We start from the raw sequence: 19,571 nt of genomic DNA, 5'->3' as shown, positions 1-19,571 counted from the left end.
CATTGGTTAATTTCGCTGGCAAGGGGGCTGGGTGTATGTGTTGTCTTCATCATCATTTCATCCTCATCACGACGCGCAGGTTGCCTACGGGCGTCAGTTCAAAAGACCTGCACCTGGCGAGCCGAACATGTCCTCGGACACTCCCGGCACTAAAAGCCATACGCCTAATCTACCACAAAATTGAATATTCTCCTTGCTTACTTCCTTCCAGGCATTCTCTCTTACGTTGTTGTTGTAATAATACTTATGGGTCTTGCCGTAGAGGAAATTACGTTTTTGAACTAAACTGATAAGATTTTCCGTGTCCATTATTAGTGAGGTGAATAAAAACAACTTCCCGACCCAATGCAGGAAACAGCCAACTTGCCAGCAGCCAGCTGAGAGCCGATACACATGCCGCTATAGCCGGCCGAAAGATCTCGAAGTTTTACGAAGTTGAACGAATGTTGATAGCCAACTGGGTGTTGGTGGGAGGCACACAGACGCATTGCAATACCACGTGTTGGCATAAAATTGAAAGTTATTTTTAATTTTACCTTTATACAAGCTAAACATTGTATTATCGTGTCACTCGTAATTATTACATCGCATTATTAGAACGCAGCACAAGGATGAGGAGACGTGAAATAAAATTCTCGCGGGGAAAGAAGCAAAAGGCACTAACAATAAAAGACATAGTAGAGAGTGGAGTCATCTACACTTTCCCGTGTTGCTTTGGCAAAGGAGCTGAGGGGTGCCGCCGTCTACTTTGAAAGGTATTATAGCGAAGAAAGAAGAGATCTCTGCTTCTGCAGGGAATACTTCAGCAAATTGTAAGGAAGTTAAATTTGAAAAGTACGATGAAATAGAACAAGCTCTGCTAATGTGGTTTAAACAGCAGCGCAGTTTAAACATACCTTTCAGTGGGACTATTGTGCAGGAGAAAGTCGCACGCAAATTAAGGGTACCTTTTACCGCATCGAACGGGTGGCTGGACCGCTTTAAAAATCGAGCCGGCATCATTTACAAAACAATTTGTTGCAAAGCAGAGACTGTAAGTGCGGAGGAAAGGAAAGCGTGGAAGGAAATGGTTCTGCCTGCTAAAATAAGCAAACCTTGCAACGTTTTTATATAACTTAATATGTTCCCTTCTGTTATCAAATATATTTATAATACGGTATGTTCAATTATTTTACTTTATCTCTTAAAAATATTGTCATGATAATTGAATTTTTATATTGTGGCTTTCTGTTAGCAGCTCTTATATATCGGCCTATTTCGGTATTGTTCACAAACAAGGAAATCTTTGGCTGTGTGTTTCACATGTATTTCAAAGTACAGAAAAATTTTTTGGTCATTACCCCTTTTAAGAAGTTTCCTGCTTAAGAAGTTTATTTTTTGTTTGCAGTCCCTTGAAAAACTTCTTAACAGTTTCACTGTATTTTCCATTTTAAGTTTTGGTAGACATATTCTTTAGCTTCTCATTAATATAGTTGTGTTCAAATCTTGTACAGTGTCTGCAGTTCACATATGCTTCAGTTTTCATGTACAGTTAGTTTGCATGCTATAAGCATGATATCAACTGCTGAACTAAAAGTCCCTATTTACACTGGTTTTTTGTGGTGTAGCATAAGGCACCAATGCATGCGCAATATAAACTTCTCTCATATCGCTGCTGTATCTCCTGAGCAATGTCGGAGTCTCATTTCCATTCTACATTCATACTACACATTCATCAGAAATGAGAGCTGAACTAATATAACAGGGCACAAAGTTTTACGGACTACGATACTACTTCTTAAGACGCCTTCTCCGAGCGGAGGTTGGCGATCAACATAACTAGCTTTGATCTTGACAGCGCAGAATGGAATGCCACTTCTGAAGTACAGCAGTGCCATCTTCGAAGGTCTTTCAGCCATGAATTTCTTCTTCTATGATACTACTAAGGATGGGTAATGCTTTGCAGAGAATTCACCATTATTTGGCTGAAATTTCCCCTAATACTGCAGTGTTGCAGAAGGTTTGTTATTTGTTGGGTAAAATAGATTTCCCTAATCTGGTACCTTCTTTCATCCCGATTTCTACCAATCTAACAAACATAACATCTTCATCCATTCTTTAAAACATTCCTAACCGGGCGAGTTGGCCGTGCGGTTAGGGGCGCGCAGCTGTGAGCTTACATCCGGGAGATAGTGGGTTCGAACCCCACTGTCGGCAGCCCTGAATATGGTTTTCAATGGTTTCCCATTTTCACACCAGGCAAATGCTGGGGCTGTACCTTAATTAAGGCCATGGCCGCTTCCTTCCCATTCCTAGGCCTTTCCTATCCCATCGTTGCCATAAGACCTATCTGTGTCGGTGCGACGTAAAACAAATAGCAAAAACATTCCTAATTGAGTATTTCTCTAATAATTTCTTTTCATGAAGGAAGCTAAATGTTCCCTCATTCTTCCTTGTAGTATCCACTTTCTTTCCCTAAGTCTGTTCTTTTTTATCTGCTTTGACTGATGCAAGTTAGCAAAACACCCTCAGTGTTTGATGCTAAACCCACGACTGTCCTGTTTTGATGTCTGTTTTGAAACCACGTTCTGCCACTTTGGTTGCTTATCTTCGACTGCCGGAGCTTCAGATCTGCTAGTATGGACAGTTGTACTTTGTTTGGCGCACAGGTGGTACTGCAATATGCCAGTGTAAATAGGCACCAAGATTGCTACTTAAATAACAGAGTAAGGTATGAACAACACGAGGCAACGAATATGAAAATATTTGCTCTTATAGCCATAAAAGTATCAATATACTATTGAAGGAGTAAATCTCAATTCTGCACGATAACTGATGGTGTTTTAATAATTTCAGAGGTCGCCTAGTACACCAACACCCTCTCGTCCACACACCCCGCAGACACCACAGTATGCCCCGGGAATGGCTACTATGGTGATGCCTGCGTATGTCGTCACAGCCAACCAGCAAGCTTTCTCGCAGCCCTCTCAGGGCAACCGCTTCCGAAAAAGTAAGTATTGTTCTTTTTTTGTCTCTTCCTTGATCCAGGGCAGTGTGACTGTTTACTACTTTTTACTATAAATATGGAGTGTGGAGGAACTGGTAGAGGAAACAAACATGAGTTGCTCATCACATATTCCAGATTTTTATATATATCTTTGGTTTATAGAGATAAAGAATATTCCAAGTTTGCCAGGCTGAGTAGCTCAGGTGGTGGAATGCTGGCCACCTCAGCTCAAGTTGGCAGGTTCGATCCCAGCTCAGTCTGGTGATATTTAAAGATGCTCAAGTACGTAAGCCTCATGTCAGTAAGTTTACTGGCATGTAAATGAACTCCTGCGGGACAAAATTCTGGGGCCTTGGCATCTCCAAAAACCGTAAAAGTAGTTAGTGGGACGTTAAACCAATCACATTGCTAGTTTTGTGTATGTAATGTTTCTCTTAACTTTCTTTGCTAAACTACAGGAAGATCAGATATGGTTTATTCTGGCACGTGCAGTATTTATCTATGGATGGGTTCCTCCATCTTTTTCTGCGTGGCACGGTATTCCATCGCAGTGTTTTTGTTTTTGTTTTCCCCCAACCATGGCCTTTGTTTTGTGTGCGCACGCATCCCTGCTAGCTGACCTTATACAGGTGTCTGATGTCGCTGTCATCTTTCAGCCATTCCCAAGTGTGTGTTTTATTCTTTCGTTAATTCTGTAATTTAAAACCTCATTGAAACATTTTGTGCTGGGGACAAGGAAAGAGAACGTGTTAAACGAGAAAACTTGGTATTGAATATGCAAAGAAAAACTATCCAACAGGGGTATGGAAACACTTGATATGTTTTTGCAATATGTGCATTTTATGTTTTGTATGTACGGGTACAGTGAAAGCTGTACCTACCCTTTCTGAAGATAAAAGGAGAGTATTAAAAGGTGTGGAAAACAAGAGAGAACAGGTGTAAACATTTTCCACTCCAGAGTTTAGAATAACAGAGTATTAAAAGGTGTGAAGAACACGAGACAATACTTATGAAAAAATTTGCTCTAAAGCGATAAAAGTATCAATATATTATTGAAGGTCACACTCCTTCTAAAACAAATGTAATGGTTAACTGTTAAAGCTCAGCAACACCAAGTGAAACACCACAAGAAATGCGAACTTCGATTAACTCTTTCGTGCTCTTCTATCCCTAGTATTGTGGCCAATAGTTTTCTAAACAGTACAAGCCAATTGAAATGAAGATTGCCCAGTGTTGCCGCATAGCGACCGCAGGTTAGTTTCACAATTAAGTATTTATTTATTTATTTTCCACCTAGTCGATACAATGATTGCTTAAGGCAATTTTTAATGGTCAAAAGTGGTACATGTTTCGTATATTATCAACATCTTCAGCCACATAACACTGTTTAGATGAAAAATATATAAAATTGACAAAGTAATGCTTTAGAGGAAGTGTCCTTAAAATTAACATAAGATTGACAACATTAAGGCCCGGTTTCATCAACACATGTTAAATATATACTAACAAGTAGTTAGTTAATCCGGAGTTAGAAATTTAACATCTTGTTAGGTTTCTTGCGTTTCATCAAACTTTTCTTGTGAAATGTTAACTAATCGACTGTTAACTCTCCCAATATTGCGAACTGGTGCGAATCAAGGAGGCAGTGGTACGAACATGCTGTTTTACAGCGCGCTCCGATGCGCTTTTGTTTGAACACAGCTGTAAAATATGGTGCGTGAAGTGAAACGGAATCGTAGTTCTAATTTTTCCTCCTTCGAAAAAGAGTTGTTAATTGAATTAGTTAGTAAATATATATATATAAGTTATTGAGTGCAAGCGCACAGATGGCTTGACGATAAAAGAAAAGAAAAGAAAAGGCGCGGGAAAAGTCCGCGAGGGTTTCAATGGGGTAAACAGATACTTTTTTTAGCGGGTATCCGTTGTCACCTAACAAAATCACTTCGTTAATTGTCCCACTTCAAACTGTGCTCCGATATGGGAGTCGTTAAATATTGTATTGTAGTGTGCAGAGCCAGACCACCTAGCAAGTATATCCCTGATTTGGAGGTTAGGCTAACAGAGAATCCCTTTCGATTACGATATATTTCGGCCCAATTGCCTCCAGGTGATTGGATTCTTACATGTGTGCAATCTATTGCACGTAGAACAAACACCAGGAAAACGGCTTATTTCATAGAAGTCGCGGATAATTTGCTGACGCTCTTCTACTGAAGGGAATGTTATATACCTCGTTCTCATGGATGCTATTGCTGCAGACACTCGACCAACAACTCTATTAACAGCGGCTTTAGAAATTCCAGCATTGTCTCCGGCCATTATGTGAAAATAACCAGTAGCAAAAACTCGTAATATTATCAGTACCTGCAACATTGGAGAAAGAGGTAAGTTTCTCTTCGTAGGATATTCTAACCTCACTTGAATTTCGTCAACAACCTTAGCAACGACTGTTTTCGATAACCTGTATCTATGAAGAAATTTCGGATCCGTCAAATTTTCAGTCATTACGTCGCTAAACTCTTCTTCGATCAGGATTGTTTTGTAAAAGATCTAAATAGAGCAATTCCGCCTCGAAAGCGAGATTCACAGCAGCCATTTTGGAACAGGTTGCTAAATGCTAATGTTAGCCATTTAACATTGGAAATGGCTGATGTTAACTTTAATACGCAGTTTAACATTTGTTAATGTTAACATTTGTTGATGAAACGCAAATTTTCTTAAATCGTATGTTAAAACGATTTAACACCTTGTTAAGTACTAACATGTGTTGATGAAACCGGGCCTAAAACAAACAAATAACTCAAGAGAAAATATATAAATTATTTCTACAATAGAAAGCAGTCGTCAAGGAAACACTTGTACAATATTCCATAGAGAATATGTCCTAATAAATATTCTTTTCTTAATAATTCATGAAAAAAGATCAATTTAAAAATTAAAAATTATACAATTTATAAGTAATTATCGAAACGAAGAAATCCTGATATCACAGTGCGGCTCTTATTATTAATGTAGATGAAAATATAACTAATTCCTAGTTGTCAAATCTTATTAAGCCTGCTTTCCTTTGGAACAGTAACTCCTGTAATTATTTCACAGTTTTGCGCCGGGTGTAATATTGATGATGCGTTCTTCCTTGCTCTTGCACCTGAGGAGGTGGAGGAGCGGGGGATATAGGTGTGTCAAGAACTTCCTTGCTGTCACCTATAGCTTCAACTGAGGAGGAATAAGTTGTAGGGCTATCTGTAGGTGGAGAAATTCCAATTCTTTTTTCGTGATCCTTCTCAAGCATTTTCAAATATACTAGAATTTGATAATATAATGGATTCTTATATTCTACAGCCTCATTAAGGTTATCATTTTTCTTTACAAGTTGGTCTAGATGAATGTATAGGTCTTCATATGTGTTCATTAAGCTGCCCTTTTTTAACTTTTTTATGATGGTCAGGTCTTGTTCTATGTTGGTAAATTTATGACCTGTGGCAGTCATGTGTGATCCCATTGCTGAGAATCTTCTATGTTTTTCAGCATTCACATGTTCCAAATATCTAACTTTAAAATTGCGGCCAGATTGTCCTATGTATGTATTCTTACATTCAAAGCATGTGAGTTTATATATTCCCGAATCAAAAAATTTATCTTTTTCCGAGAGATTTATTGTATCATGGTTGAAAATACTATGTTTCATGTTGTTATTGGTGGAAAATGCAATTTTGAAATTTTTTCTCTTAAATAAATTTGTTATTACATGAATGTTTGGATTATTATATGTGAACTTGATATATTTTTCAGTTTTACTAGGTTCGACTGCTAATTTAGATTGTTGCTTCTCCGAAAATTTATCAATTATTTTATCAGTCATGTTATTGTTGAAACCATTCAAGAGGGCTTGTTGTTGGATAAACAGCAGGTCTTTATTCCTTTCAGATTTGGATAAAGGAATACTAAACGCTCTGTTAACGTAACTATTAAAAAGCACGTCTTTCTTGTTTAATGAACATGATGTGCAAAGATTAATAAATATGAACCCTAGACTCCCGACTGCGAGAGCACTACCGAAATTACATAAACAGGGAGAACCGATTAGACCTATCATAAATTTCAAAAATAGCCCCATTTATAAAACTTCTAGATTTATACATAATTTCTTATCAAGTAAATAAAATACACAGAAAATCCACTTTCACACTGACCACTATCAAGAACAACTCGTTACACCCTGAGGCACAGAAAAGATCAGCATATTATAGTTACGTTAACAGAGCGTTTAGTATTCCTTTATCCAAATCTGAAAGGAATAAAGAACTGTTGTTTATCCGACAACAAGCCCTCTTGAATGGTTTCAACAATAACATGACTGATAAAATAATTAATAAATTTTCGGAGAAGCAACAATCTAAATTAGCAGTCGAACCTAGTAAAACTGAAAAATATATCAAGTTCACATATAATAATCCAAACATTCATGTAATAACAAATTTATTTAAGAGAAAAAATTTCAAAATTGCATTTTCCACCAATAACAACATGAAACATAGTATTTTCAACCATGATACAATAAATCTCTCGGAAAAAGATAAATTTTTTGATTCGGGAATATATAAACTCACATGCTTTGAATGTAAGAATACATACATAGGACAATCTGGCCGCAATTTTAAAGTTAGATATTTGGAACATGTGAATGCTGAAAAACATAGAAGATTCTCAGCAATGGGATCACACATGACTGCCACAGGTCATAAATTTACCAACATAGAACAAGACCTGACCATCATAAAAAAGTTAAAAAAGGGCAGCTTAATGAACACATATGAAGACCTATACATTCATCTAGACCAACTTGTAAAGAAAAATGATAACCTTAATGAGGCTGTAGAATATAAGAATCCATTATATTATCAAATTCTAGTATATTTGAAAATGCTTGAGAAGGATCACGAAAAAAGAATTGGAATTTCTCCACCTACAGATAGCCCTACAACTTATTCCTCCTCAGTTGAAGCTATAGGTGACAGCAAGGAAGTTCTTGACACACCTATATCCCCCGCTCCTCCACCTCCTCAGGTGCAAGAGCAAGGAAGAACGCATCATCAATATTACACCCGGCGCAAAACTGTGAAATAATTACAGGAGTTACTGTTCCAAAGGAAAGCAGGCTTAATAAGATTTGACAACTAGGAATTAGTTATATTTTCATCTACATTAATAATAAGAGCCGCACTGTGATATCAGGATTTCTTCGTTTCGATAATTACTTATAAATTGTATAATTTTTAATTTTTAAATTGATCTTTTTTCATGAATTATTAAGAAAAGAATATTTATTAGGACATATTCTCTATGGAATATTGTACAAGTGTTTCCTTGACGACTGCTTTCTATTGTAGAAATAATTTATATATTTTCTCTTGAGTTATTTGTTTGTTTTAATGTTGTCAATCTTATGTTAATTTTAAGGACACTTCCTCTAAAGCATTACTTTGTCAATTTTATATATTTTTCATCTAAACAGTGTTATGTGGCTGAAGATGTTGATAATATACGAAACATGTACCACTTTTGACCATTAAAAATTGCCTTAAGCAAATCATTGTATCGACTAGGTGGAAAATAAATAAATAAATACTTAATTGTGAATCTATTGAAGTGCGATACGGACCATGAAGCTGATTTTATGTAATCGCAGGTTAGTTCTCGCCTTGAGACATTTCCGTTAAGCCAGCATTGAAATACTCTAGCTCTGTGCTTTGTCACTGCGTACAGCTTGGCAACGCAGAGGCCTAATTAGCCAGTGTTGCCGGCTCTCATACGTTGAGTGTTGCACTGTATTGGGTGTGAGATTTCCTTTAATGTCTTTGTTGGAATGTGATATTATTTCCTATCATAAATTTATTATCTCCGTGTGTTAAGTAATGACAAGTGTTAAAAACAAAGTTGTTCATAGTGAAGGGAGGGAGACTGCAATAACACTTTCACTGTCTATTCTCTCATACTCGCTTATATTGCATGGCTTCCACGGTCTTACTTCAACTTGTCGTGCTATAGTTGAAGCCTGATATTTCGGACCAGCTGGTTATTAAACATTGTTTTCTGATCACACTTTTCAACCATGAATTATTCGGAGGTGACTTTCGCCTATGCCCTAGAAAATGTCTTTGGCTGCCATCTTGAATGCAACATCATTTGGGCAATACCCGGCATGGATTTAGACCAACTTGAGTCGAAGGTTACAAGTAATCTATATACAGTAAAACCTCATTAATTCAAAGTCGTTGGGACTCAAAAATCGGGCTTCGAATTACGTGATTTCGAATTAACCGCCAATTCGCAATTCAGAAGTACCAACCCTTGCCGCGTTACAACATATTCTATGGCCCGTTACTGCATGCAGTTAACATTGATTTACAGTTTATACCCTTCAAATGCCATGAAAAAAAGAACTATTTCCAAAATGTATCCAGGAAGGTGCATTTATAGTATTCAAGTAATGCACTCGGATATCTCACTGGCAAACATAACCTCACGCAACGAAAGAAAGAAAGAAAAAAAAAAAAAGCACGATTCAAAGACGAGGAGAAATCTATGCTGGCTCTCGTGTGCAAGTGCTTTATTAATTGGATTCTATACTTTACGCATTTTAGATGCCTTGTATTTACAAAGGAAGTACCCGATACCCTTAAAATCGAACTTTTCTATGACTCTATCCTTGTACGATTTCCCGCCATGGCACTTCTCTCGTACTTCAGAAATGTAAACATTTGCCGTGTCACAAAGTATTCTAAGACCCATTAAAACATGCAATCATCTCGATTCACACTTTAAACCTTTCTAATGCAATGGAAAAATATTTCCGAAATGTATCCAACAAGGTGCATTTACAACGTTCAAATAATGCACTTGGATAAATCACTGACAAACATAACCTCACGCAACGAAAGAAAAAAAATCACACAATTCAAAGACGAGGATAAATTATTCCGGTCCCCCTGTGCAAATGCATTATTTTTTGGATTTCTGTACTGTTTCCATTTGTAGATGCTTTGTACTAGCATGGAAAGTAAGCGACGTCCTTAAAACATTGTGGTTTATCGAACTTTCCTATGACGAGGGGATAAAGTTTCTCACTTCCATCCCATGTGGATTGCAACGTGCTACTATGACCCATTTAAAACCATAACACCGTTTGGGCTTGCATTAAAATAGAGCAATGCAGTTTCACCGGCAATGACAATATTGTTCGGTGCCTACGAATTTATTATCTGAGCTACGCTTTTTCGTCAACTGTCGGCATCGCCAGTGTTCGCGGATTCTGTTTTTCCGCACACTGCCTGTTGCGTGATATTATGGCGTTCCTTAAAAGGTGGCATACAAAAGAATTCCGATTTCATTCAACTTAGCAATCATGAAGTGCACTGTAGACCCACCGAAGTGAGTGTAAGTGCGGAAAGCTACCCTTCCACGTTCCGGAACGCGCGTTCTATTATGACGCGGAGCGGATACATTTCGAGTTGAAATTACTCTAACATACTATTGTTTTAAAATGTAAAGGCAGTTTCGAATTAAAAGTCTGAATTTCGGTAATGGGGCCGACATTGTACTTCGAATTATGAATTATCCGTATTTCGAATTAAACAACTTAAATAACATGCAAAACTCTATCTCATGTTTCCGGGAATGAGAGCTTCTTCGAATTAGACGGGATTTTGAATTAACCGATTTCGAATTATCGAGGTTCTACTGTATATATATAAAATAAGAGTTGTGTCTGTGCATTGCTCAGAATTTGAAAAGAATGTCTGTCTGTATGTATGTACACACATCACGAGAAAACGGCTGAAGGGAATTTAATGAAAATCGGTATGTGAAGTCGGGGGATGAGCCACTACAATCTAGGCTATAAATAATTTTACTCTATCTGGTGGGACCTAGTGTTTACACTGCACTAAGTCTTCTTGTATGGGCTAGAGCAATTTTGTTACTTTCAATGATCTGTCTCTGTCTTATCCTTGGCTTTGACAATATGAAAGTGACTAAGGTGTGAACGATGTTAGTAATCCCATTCCTTACGCAGCCAGTCCCTGCTATGAATGGTGTGAAACTGTTGCTCATAGGGTCGGTTGGTGCATGCATTTCAGTGGGCTTGGCAGACTGATATGTAATAGCAACTTCTGGCTCGACGAGGAAAGCAACGGTAAACTTCCTCACCCCTCATTTTCCTAGTATGCCTCTTCAGTGATGCCTAGGCCATATATGACAGCTCATGGTGGAACTGTTGAGAATCTAACCAGCCTTCGGGCTGATGACTAAACATACACGTACACTGAGTGAAATGGTAGTTTAGGGGAAGGCCTAAAATTTTATTTTCAAATATTTATATTATTAGTGCTCCTGTCGATAAATACTACATAACTAAAGTTATATAGAATTAAATTTCTAATCATTTATGTCATACATTGTTGCCAAGTCCATATCAACGCCAAGCCACGAGAAAATGGGTTAACAGAATTTGATGAAAGTCGTTGTATAGAGTCGAGGAATAAGAAACTAGTCTAAGTTATAAATAATTTTATTCGCACTGTATGAAATTGTAGTTTAGGGGAAGGCGCCTAAAATTTAATTTTTAAATACCTATGTTAATGGTCCTATTGAAAAGTACTACATAACAAAAGTTATAGGGAATACAATTTCCGACCATTTATGTTTTATTCGATTTTACCGTACCGACTATGATAAGAGTGGTATTTCAGAGTCGGAAGAAAACTAAATGAGAAGGCCTACAATATTGAAAGCGCATAACCTTGATCAACAATAACATTACATTGACCAATCTTTGTGGTGATGTTCTTCGTCTCTTTTGCTGCCGCTCAATTCCGATAGATAGGATTACTGCTGCGTACCAACAGCCTGACTGAATATTGGTGGGAAATAGCTGGGGAGTTAGAAAACTTTCTTCTCTAGCATGTCATTCCTCTGGTTCATGCATTTTCTGATGCCGTACTGCTAGTGCGTAACTCGCTTGTTTATCATAGTATTCCAGCTATTCGATCCCTACTTTGACGCGCTGTCTTGAATGAGCGGTGTGCACACTTAAGGCAGAGGCTTACTTAGTAGTACCTGGTCTGGAATTACTATTTAGGCATATTCCAAATTATAGCACCACAATTCACTAAATACAGTGAAACTCGGTTAAGAAGTTCCCGCATAAGAAGTTTTCCCGCCTAAGAAGTGTGATTTTCTTGGTCCCTTGATCAGTTGCATTAAGATATATGTATATTTTTCCCGTTTAAAGTGTTCTGTTATAAATATATTTCCTGGTTAAACAGTTCCGATTTTAGAGCCCCTTGAGATAGAAAACGTCCGCTCAAAGCAGCCCATGGTTAGAATCCTCCAATCTCCGCGCAAGTTGCACTCTGTGTTAGGCGCCGTTCACACTAAAGCGATATAAGATAGGTGATATACAGTAAGGAATAGATTGCGACGATATGTTGCTAGAAAGGTTCATGACACTGGGCGATAAACCGGCGCTATCTGGGCGATAAAAATTTGGTGGGAACACAATTCTCACTACATCAGTTATAAATGTGAGTTCAAACGTTCTAGTGGCTTATTGGTTCAGGCGTAGGATGAGAAGAAAACGGACATACTGGGTACATCCCTACAATCTTACCAACCTGCACCATAGCTCGGCTATTGTTTCTCAAAAGCTGTCTCAACATGAATCAAAATTCAGGGATTTTTATCGAATGAATCCTGAAAGCTTTCATTTTCTGAAAAGCCTAGTGTCACGAACCCTTGAAAAAAAGATACACCCTTCAGGAAGGCCATTTCTTCAGATAAAAAACTTCTGATTACTATAAGGTAAGTATATATGAATATAAAAAGCAATATTAATAAAATTTAGCAGTTTTAATTTGATAATTTTTTTTTTACAAATTGTACCAATCAGTTCCACTAAATTAATGAAAGGTATCACAGAATTGTCTTCTCTTCTTCCAGTCATGTTCACAGTTCGAAATATCGTACGATACTAATCGCTGATGAGACTAGCAAGCTGCACTTCGAGAGATATGTCACTTGCGATATGTTGTGCAATCGCGCAGCTGTGAACCTTTTTTATCGCCTCCCTTTAGATTTCAAGTATCTGTCTGTGCGTGTCGCTTATCGTATATCGCTTACGATATATCACTTATCTTATATCGCCTTAGTGTGAACGCGGCCTTAGACTGTTCGCGCGCTCGCGGTGTGTGTCTGGTGTCACGGAACGTGTGTGGGCCTGCCAAGGCCATATGACGTCACGCCATGACAACACGGACAGCAGATGCTCACTCTCACCTTGTGGAATCGAATCGAACCCATCAGTCGAAATTTCCACTCCACCGTTCCATCTCGCAGAGTAGAATCGAACGGGATTCTACGTGGGAAACATAAAGCACGCAATGGATGGTTTTTTGATAAAACTTTAATGCAGTAATTTGCGGGCCGCGGCAGGGTGAAGTCATTAATCGAGGTGGCCTAAACATTAATTAAAAACCGTAAAGTGTATTTATCCACAACATTACTGTTAATCTGTCCGGCTCCATGGCTAAATGGTTAGCGTGCTGGCCTTTGGCCACAGGGGTCCCAGGTTCGATTCCCGGCAGGGTTGTGAATTTTAACTATCATTGGTTAATTTCGCTGGCAAGGGGGCTGGGTGTATGTGTTGTCTTCATCATCATTTCATCCTCATCACGACGCGCAGGTTGCCTACGGGCGTCAGTTCAAAAGACCTGCACCTGGCGAGCCGAACATGTCCTCGGACACTTCCGGCACTAAAAGCCATACGCCTTTTTTTTTTTTTTTTTTTTTTTTTCTGTTAATCTACCACAAAATTGAATATTCTCCTTGCTTACTTCCTTCCAGGCATTCTCTCTTACGTTGTTGTTGCAATAATACTTATGGGTCTTGCCGTAGAGGAAATTGCGTTTTTGAACTAAACTGATAAGATTTTCCGTGTCCATTATTAGTGAGGTGAATAAAAACAACTTCCCGACTCTATGCAGGAAACAGCCAACTTGCCAGCAGCCAGCTGAGAGCTGATACACATGCCGCCATAGCCGGCTGAAAGATCCCGATGTTTTACGAAGTTGAACGAATGTTGATAGCCAACTGGGTGTGTGTGGGAGGCACACAGACGCATTGCAATACCACGTGTTGGCATAAAATTGAAAGTTATTTTTAATTTTACCTTTATACAAGCTAAACATTGTATTATCGTGTCACTCGTAATTATTACATCGCATTATTAGAACGTAGCACAAGGATGAGGAGACGTGAAATAAAATTCTCGCGGGGAAAGAAGCAAAAGGCACTAACAATAAAAGACAAAGTAGTGAGTGGAGTCATCTACACTTTCCCGTGTTGCTTTGGCAAAGGAGCTGAGGGGTGCCGCCGTCTACTTTGAAAGGTATTATAGCGAAGAAAGAAGAGATCTCTGCTTCTGCAGGGAATACTTCAGCAAATTGTAAGGAAGTTAAATCTGAAAAGTACGATGAAATAGAACAAGCTCTGCTAATGTGGTTTAAACAGCAGCGCAGTTTAAACATACCTTTCAGTGGGACTATTGTGCAGGAGAAAGCCGCACGCAAATTAAGGGTACCTTTTACTGCGTCGAACAGGTGGCTGGACCGCTTTAAAAATCGAGCCGGCATCATTTACAAAACAATTTGTTGCAAAGCAGAGACTGTAAGTGCGGTGGAAAGGAAAGCGTGGAAGGAAATGGTTCTGCCTGCTAAAATAAGCAAACCTTGCGACGTTTTTATATAACCTAATGTTCCCTTCTCTTATCAAATGTATTTATAATACGGTATGTTCAATTATTTTACTTTATCTCTTAAAAATATTGTCATGATAATCGAATTTTTATATTGTGGCTTTCTGTTAGCAGCTCTTATATATCGGCCTATTTCGGTATTGTTCACAAACAAGGAAATCTGTTGGCTGTGTGTTTCACATGTATTTCAAAGTACAGAATAAGTTTTTGGGCATTACCCCTTTTAAGAAGTTTCCTGCTTAAGAAGTTTTGTTTTTTGCAGTCCCTTGAAAAACTTCTTAACAGAGTTTCACTGTAACTCACAATTCAATCCTGAAAAGAGCTTCTTCCTCTACACTTTTATTAAATTCTACATTCATTTTATTCAAAATTAGCAGTGAAGAAGGGGTTTCTCCTCTGGCTTGGAGGAAATAATTGCCTCCAAGTCGGACAGATTTTTCTGCCGCCAGTGTAGTGAATTGAGATTTTCTGAATAATCGGGTACTCCTAGGAAACAGATTAGTAAAAGGGCATAGTTTTTTTCCTGGGACTCCCCACTATTTGACACCCCCGCCTCCGAAAACAAGACTAAGAGTGTTCACGGATCACAGCTGTCTGCGGCCTGGCCATTCCAGCTCTGGAACTTTGTACTGTTAGATCGGCAGCGTAGTCCTGTTCGTTAAAAGTGAGAAAATGTGTGGTTTTTCATTTGATCGAGTATTTCATGTGAAATCATTGCTTTTTCTCGTGCCATTCCTACTGATGTCATTGTAATGACCTATGCAAGCAGGCCTACCATTACAATGAAAATTCCGTAACGCAGTCTTCATATGAGAAAAAACATTTGGTGATTTCTCCGTCGCATTTCCAGTCTAACGTTAAGAGCTATGGAATTTAATGCAGTCTTGCTTACTACGTGTACTCTACCTCACCTACAATTCTGTATACAATGTAGAATTCCGTAGTGAAGCACGGGGTCATCAGCTAGTATACGTTTAGTCCGTATTGTCAACTGTGAATAATTTCAATTTAAAGATATTAACATTACAAGTTTCCCCTTTGCAATTATTTAAAATGTTTATTCTTAAAGCAAAGTTATAGGTACATGTTTCGTCCTTTTTGGGGACATCCTCAACCTAGTGAACAATGAAAGTTAAATAATAGAAATAGCATAACAAAAAAGGTGTTACATGTATATAGCAAATCAAATTTATATGTTCTTAGTGTGCCATTTGACAACAAAGTGGTGACGTCAAATCCATTTGAAACATCTCATCATTGAACAAATGGCTCGCTAAGACCATGTAAATTTGATTTTCTGTAGACATGTATGCGACACCTTTTTTGTTATGCTAACTTTCATTCTTTGCTAGGCTGAGAATGTCCCCAAGAGGGATGGAACATGTACCTATAACTTTGCTTTAAGAATAAAACCTTTTGTAAGTATTCTAAAGGTGGAGATTTTAATGTTAATATCTTTAAACTGTTCAGTCAAAGGTGCGAGTTTTAACACTATGCACTTTAGATGCAAATGGCTGTCCACTTCCTGAAGGATTTTAACTTTGTCTGCATTGGTGGACAGTATCATGCAATGTAAGGTAAGGTGTTTCTTTAGCAAGTGTTTGTCAAGCTGTATATCATGTTACTGAAACAAATGAGGTTGAAGTTTCCTGAAGTTGTCGTTTGGCCAGAAGATATTTATAGTGTTGTCACAAAATTATATAATTTTGAGAGGATGCCGAATGTCATAGGTTGTGTTGATGGTACTCTAATCAGTATTGAAGGCCCCAGTGAACATAAAACGGGATGTTGATCATCTTGAGAAAAACCTGGAGGATAACTGTATGGTTATATGTGGGCCTGATTTTACGTTTATTGTTAGGCTAGTGTCGCCAAGAAGTGTTCATGATACTATGGTTCTAAAAAACAGCACTGTTTCTGATCTGTAGTGTGCATCGAGGCCTATTCCCAGTGCTATAATTATTGGTGATTCTGCTGATCCTGCTGTTGGTTTATTCCTCCAGCTTTCCACCATTTGAACAATCCATCTATTGCTAATTTTAACAAATAACATAAATCAGCAGGAAGGGTACTGCATTGTATGTGCTTTGTAAGTCTTGCAAGAAAACTTTCCTTGCCGAAATTATCTTGGACTGAAGAATGCAGCAACATCATCAATCAGCTGTCTTCTTAAAATGTTTCACAAGTGCATCCAGTTCATAAGCATCAACTTTAGTTTTATGAAACATAAATTAATTTGTAAATTGTGTACTCACGGCTTGTAATTTGTTACTAATATAAAATAGGCAACCTTATAAAACAACTGGAAAAATCTTTTAAATTACTTCCTTAGAAATTTAATTTCTGTTGCTTTTGTTGTATTTTTATTAGTCATCACTGGGCAGTTTTCTGCTACGTACGTTATTTCTATAGCTTTTACTGTTTTATTATTACCCTATTAGATTCTATAATTGTATCGTCCTGTTGATTGCTTCTACATGTAATCTTGAATTTTCCGCTTGGACATTAAAGGCTTTAGATCAAGTTGTTTCAAATGACTTATTACTGTAGATGTGCTGTGATTTTTTTTAGTCATTCTGTTTTGTTATACATTTTTCTTTTGGTATTCATTTTTGTCATTATTTTACAAGGGAAACTGTTGGTTTCCACTAATTAAAAAATGGATTTTGCTCACTGAAAAATTAGCTGAAAATTATAGTTCGGTCAGTGGATACTTCTTTGGTTTAAGAACTTGCTAACTGCTGCTAATAATGCAGTAAAATCCCGTAGAAAGGACACCTTCTCCAGAAAACTTTGCCTTACAGTATTAATATAAATTGCACCATCGTGCATTATTTCTACAATGACAAGGAGAAATCTACCTTACACACACACTATACTCTAGTTTCAGCTTTGTACTGTTCATGCTGAAGATTACTCTCTTGTTAAACTGCTCCTGCTATCTATGCAAGATACCTGTATCGCACCATAACTAGCTTTAGCTCAGATTGTTCTTTAAAAATAAATAAAATAAATAAAGGCTTGAGCACAGGGCAACAAGTTTGTTCCTTTGTACTATCATCAGATTAACAGACCTATGCTATTTACAGATCGCAAATGAATAATTGCTAAAGGCTATGGATGATGATCCTCTGCATATACACAGGGAAATGTTGTTCTAGGATGACAGATCATTATCTCATACAGCTTCTTTGTACATTGTAATGTCTTTTAGCATTCAGTCTGCAAGCCTCTGTGAATTACGTAGGCAAGTCAGTAAGTATCCGCAATTTTGCTCTAATTGTCTTTAGGTTGGCTCTATGGCATTGTGTGCTCACTAGCCGCTACATTGCACCATTGTCTACGTCTGTGATAGGTTTCAGCGTTACCAGATCAGTACAGCTTGTGCTGTTGCGGCATAAAGATGGCCTCACCACTCTGTCTTTGCACCAAGGAAGAACAGCGTTCTGTAATCCATTTTTTGTGGTTTGAGGGTGTACCAGGAGCGGAAATTCATAGAAGACTTTCAGCACAATACGGGAACAATTTTTTGCCACAGCGAAGTGTTTACCAGTGGATTGAACCCTTCAAAAGGGGTCGCACAAGTGTGAAGGATGAGGAAAGATCCGGGCGTCCGTCTGCAGCCGTAACTGATGCCAATATTGAACAAGTGCGTAATATGATCCTGAATAACAGATGAATGACTGTTGACATGGCAAACCACATGCACATTAGCCATGGTTCCGCAGATGAAATCATGCATAACAGGCTGAACTTTCACAAAGTCTGTTCGAGATGAGTTCCAAAACAACTCAATGAAGAGCAGAAGCGCAATCGTGTGAGAATCAGTCAGCACCTACTGGACCGTCACACTAACAAAGGTGAAATGTTTCTGAAGTGGATCATCATTGGAGATGAAACGTGAGTTCACCACTTTAAACCAGAGAGCAAACATCAGAGCATGGAATGGAAGCATCCCGGATCCCCAGTCAAAAAGAAACTCAAGGGCCAATCCTGGGACATTACCAGGAAAAGGGTGAAATAGTAAACAGTGAACGTTACAGTGATATGCTGGTGAACAAGCTGAAACCTGCAATTTGCAACAAACGCAGAGGTTGTTTGTCGGAAGGAATTCTTTTGTTGCATGACAATGCGCCTCCACATACCACCACCCACCCCGCTCATACTCTTCAGATGCTGCGCTTAGAGGAGTTGAAGCATCCTGCGTACAGTCCCGGTCTCGCACCATCGGATTACCGTCTGTTTGGTCCACTTAAAAATGCTCTAAGATGCTGTCGATTCAGCTCTGACCAACAGGAAGCAGTGCATATGTGGCTTGCTGCGCAACCAAAATCATTTTTGCAGTGGATTTCAGCAAGTTTGTGAAACAGTGGACCATATGCATCGAAAAGCAGGGTGACTATATTACAAATATAAATAAAAAGTGTGTACTCTTTTTGTAATAAATTGTAAAAATTGATTGCAGATACTTATTGACTTGCCCTCGTGAATAAGTGCTTCCATAATCCTCTATTTGTAACCAGCTCTATACCATCATTTGGTTCCACACGTTTTAAAACTGATTGCCTTAGTCTCCCTCTACGTTTCTAAGTTGGTTAAGAAATTGTTTCAATGTTATTTAGGGATATGTTTGCTAATATTCATGATATTGGTTAGCCTGTGGTTAAATTCTCCTTTTGACAATATATTTTGTCTGTGAATTTAAAACTGTTTCGGTTTAAGGTTGTTCTTATAAGGTTATGTACGATTTTCTGTAAGAGTCGAAAAATATAC

At 38.1% G+C, this 19,571-nt stretch overlaps 1 protein-coding gene across 3 annotated transcripts in view; it reads left to right on the top strand.

Moving 5' to 3' along the window:
- The window catches only part of LOC136886330 (ataxin-2-like protein), a 214,277-nt gene that overhangs the window by 162,047 nt on the left and 32,659 nt on the right, over window positions 1-19,571 (top strand). For all 3 annotated transcript variants that reach the window (XM_067159062.2, XM_067159063.2, XM_067159064.2), the window contains one exon: window positions 2,836-2,989. In XM_067159062.2, the coding sequence (XP_067015163.2) occupies window positions 2,836-2,989 (154 nt within the window). The remainder of the gene's footprint in view (window positions 1-2,835; window positions 2,990-19,571) is intronic.

The sequence above is a fragment of the Anabrus simplex genome, chromosome X, assembly GCF_040414725.1.
Source record: "Anabrus simplex isolate iqAnaSimp1 chromosome X, ASM4041472v1, whole genome shotgun sequence".
In the NCBI taxonomy this organism is placed as follows: Eukaryota; Metazoa; Arthropoda; class Insecta; order Orthoptera; family Tettigoniidae; genus Anabrus; species Anabrus simplex.
The sequence above is the reverse complement of the archived record's forward strand: the minus strand, read 5'-3'. Positions and strand labels throughout refer to the sequence as shown.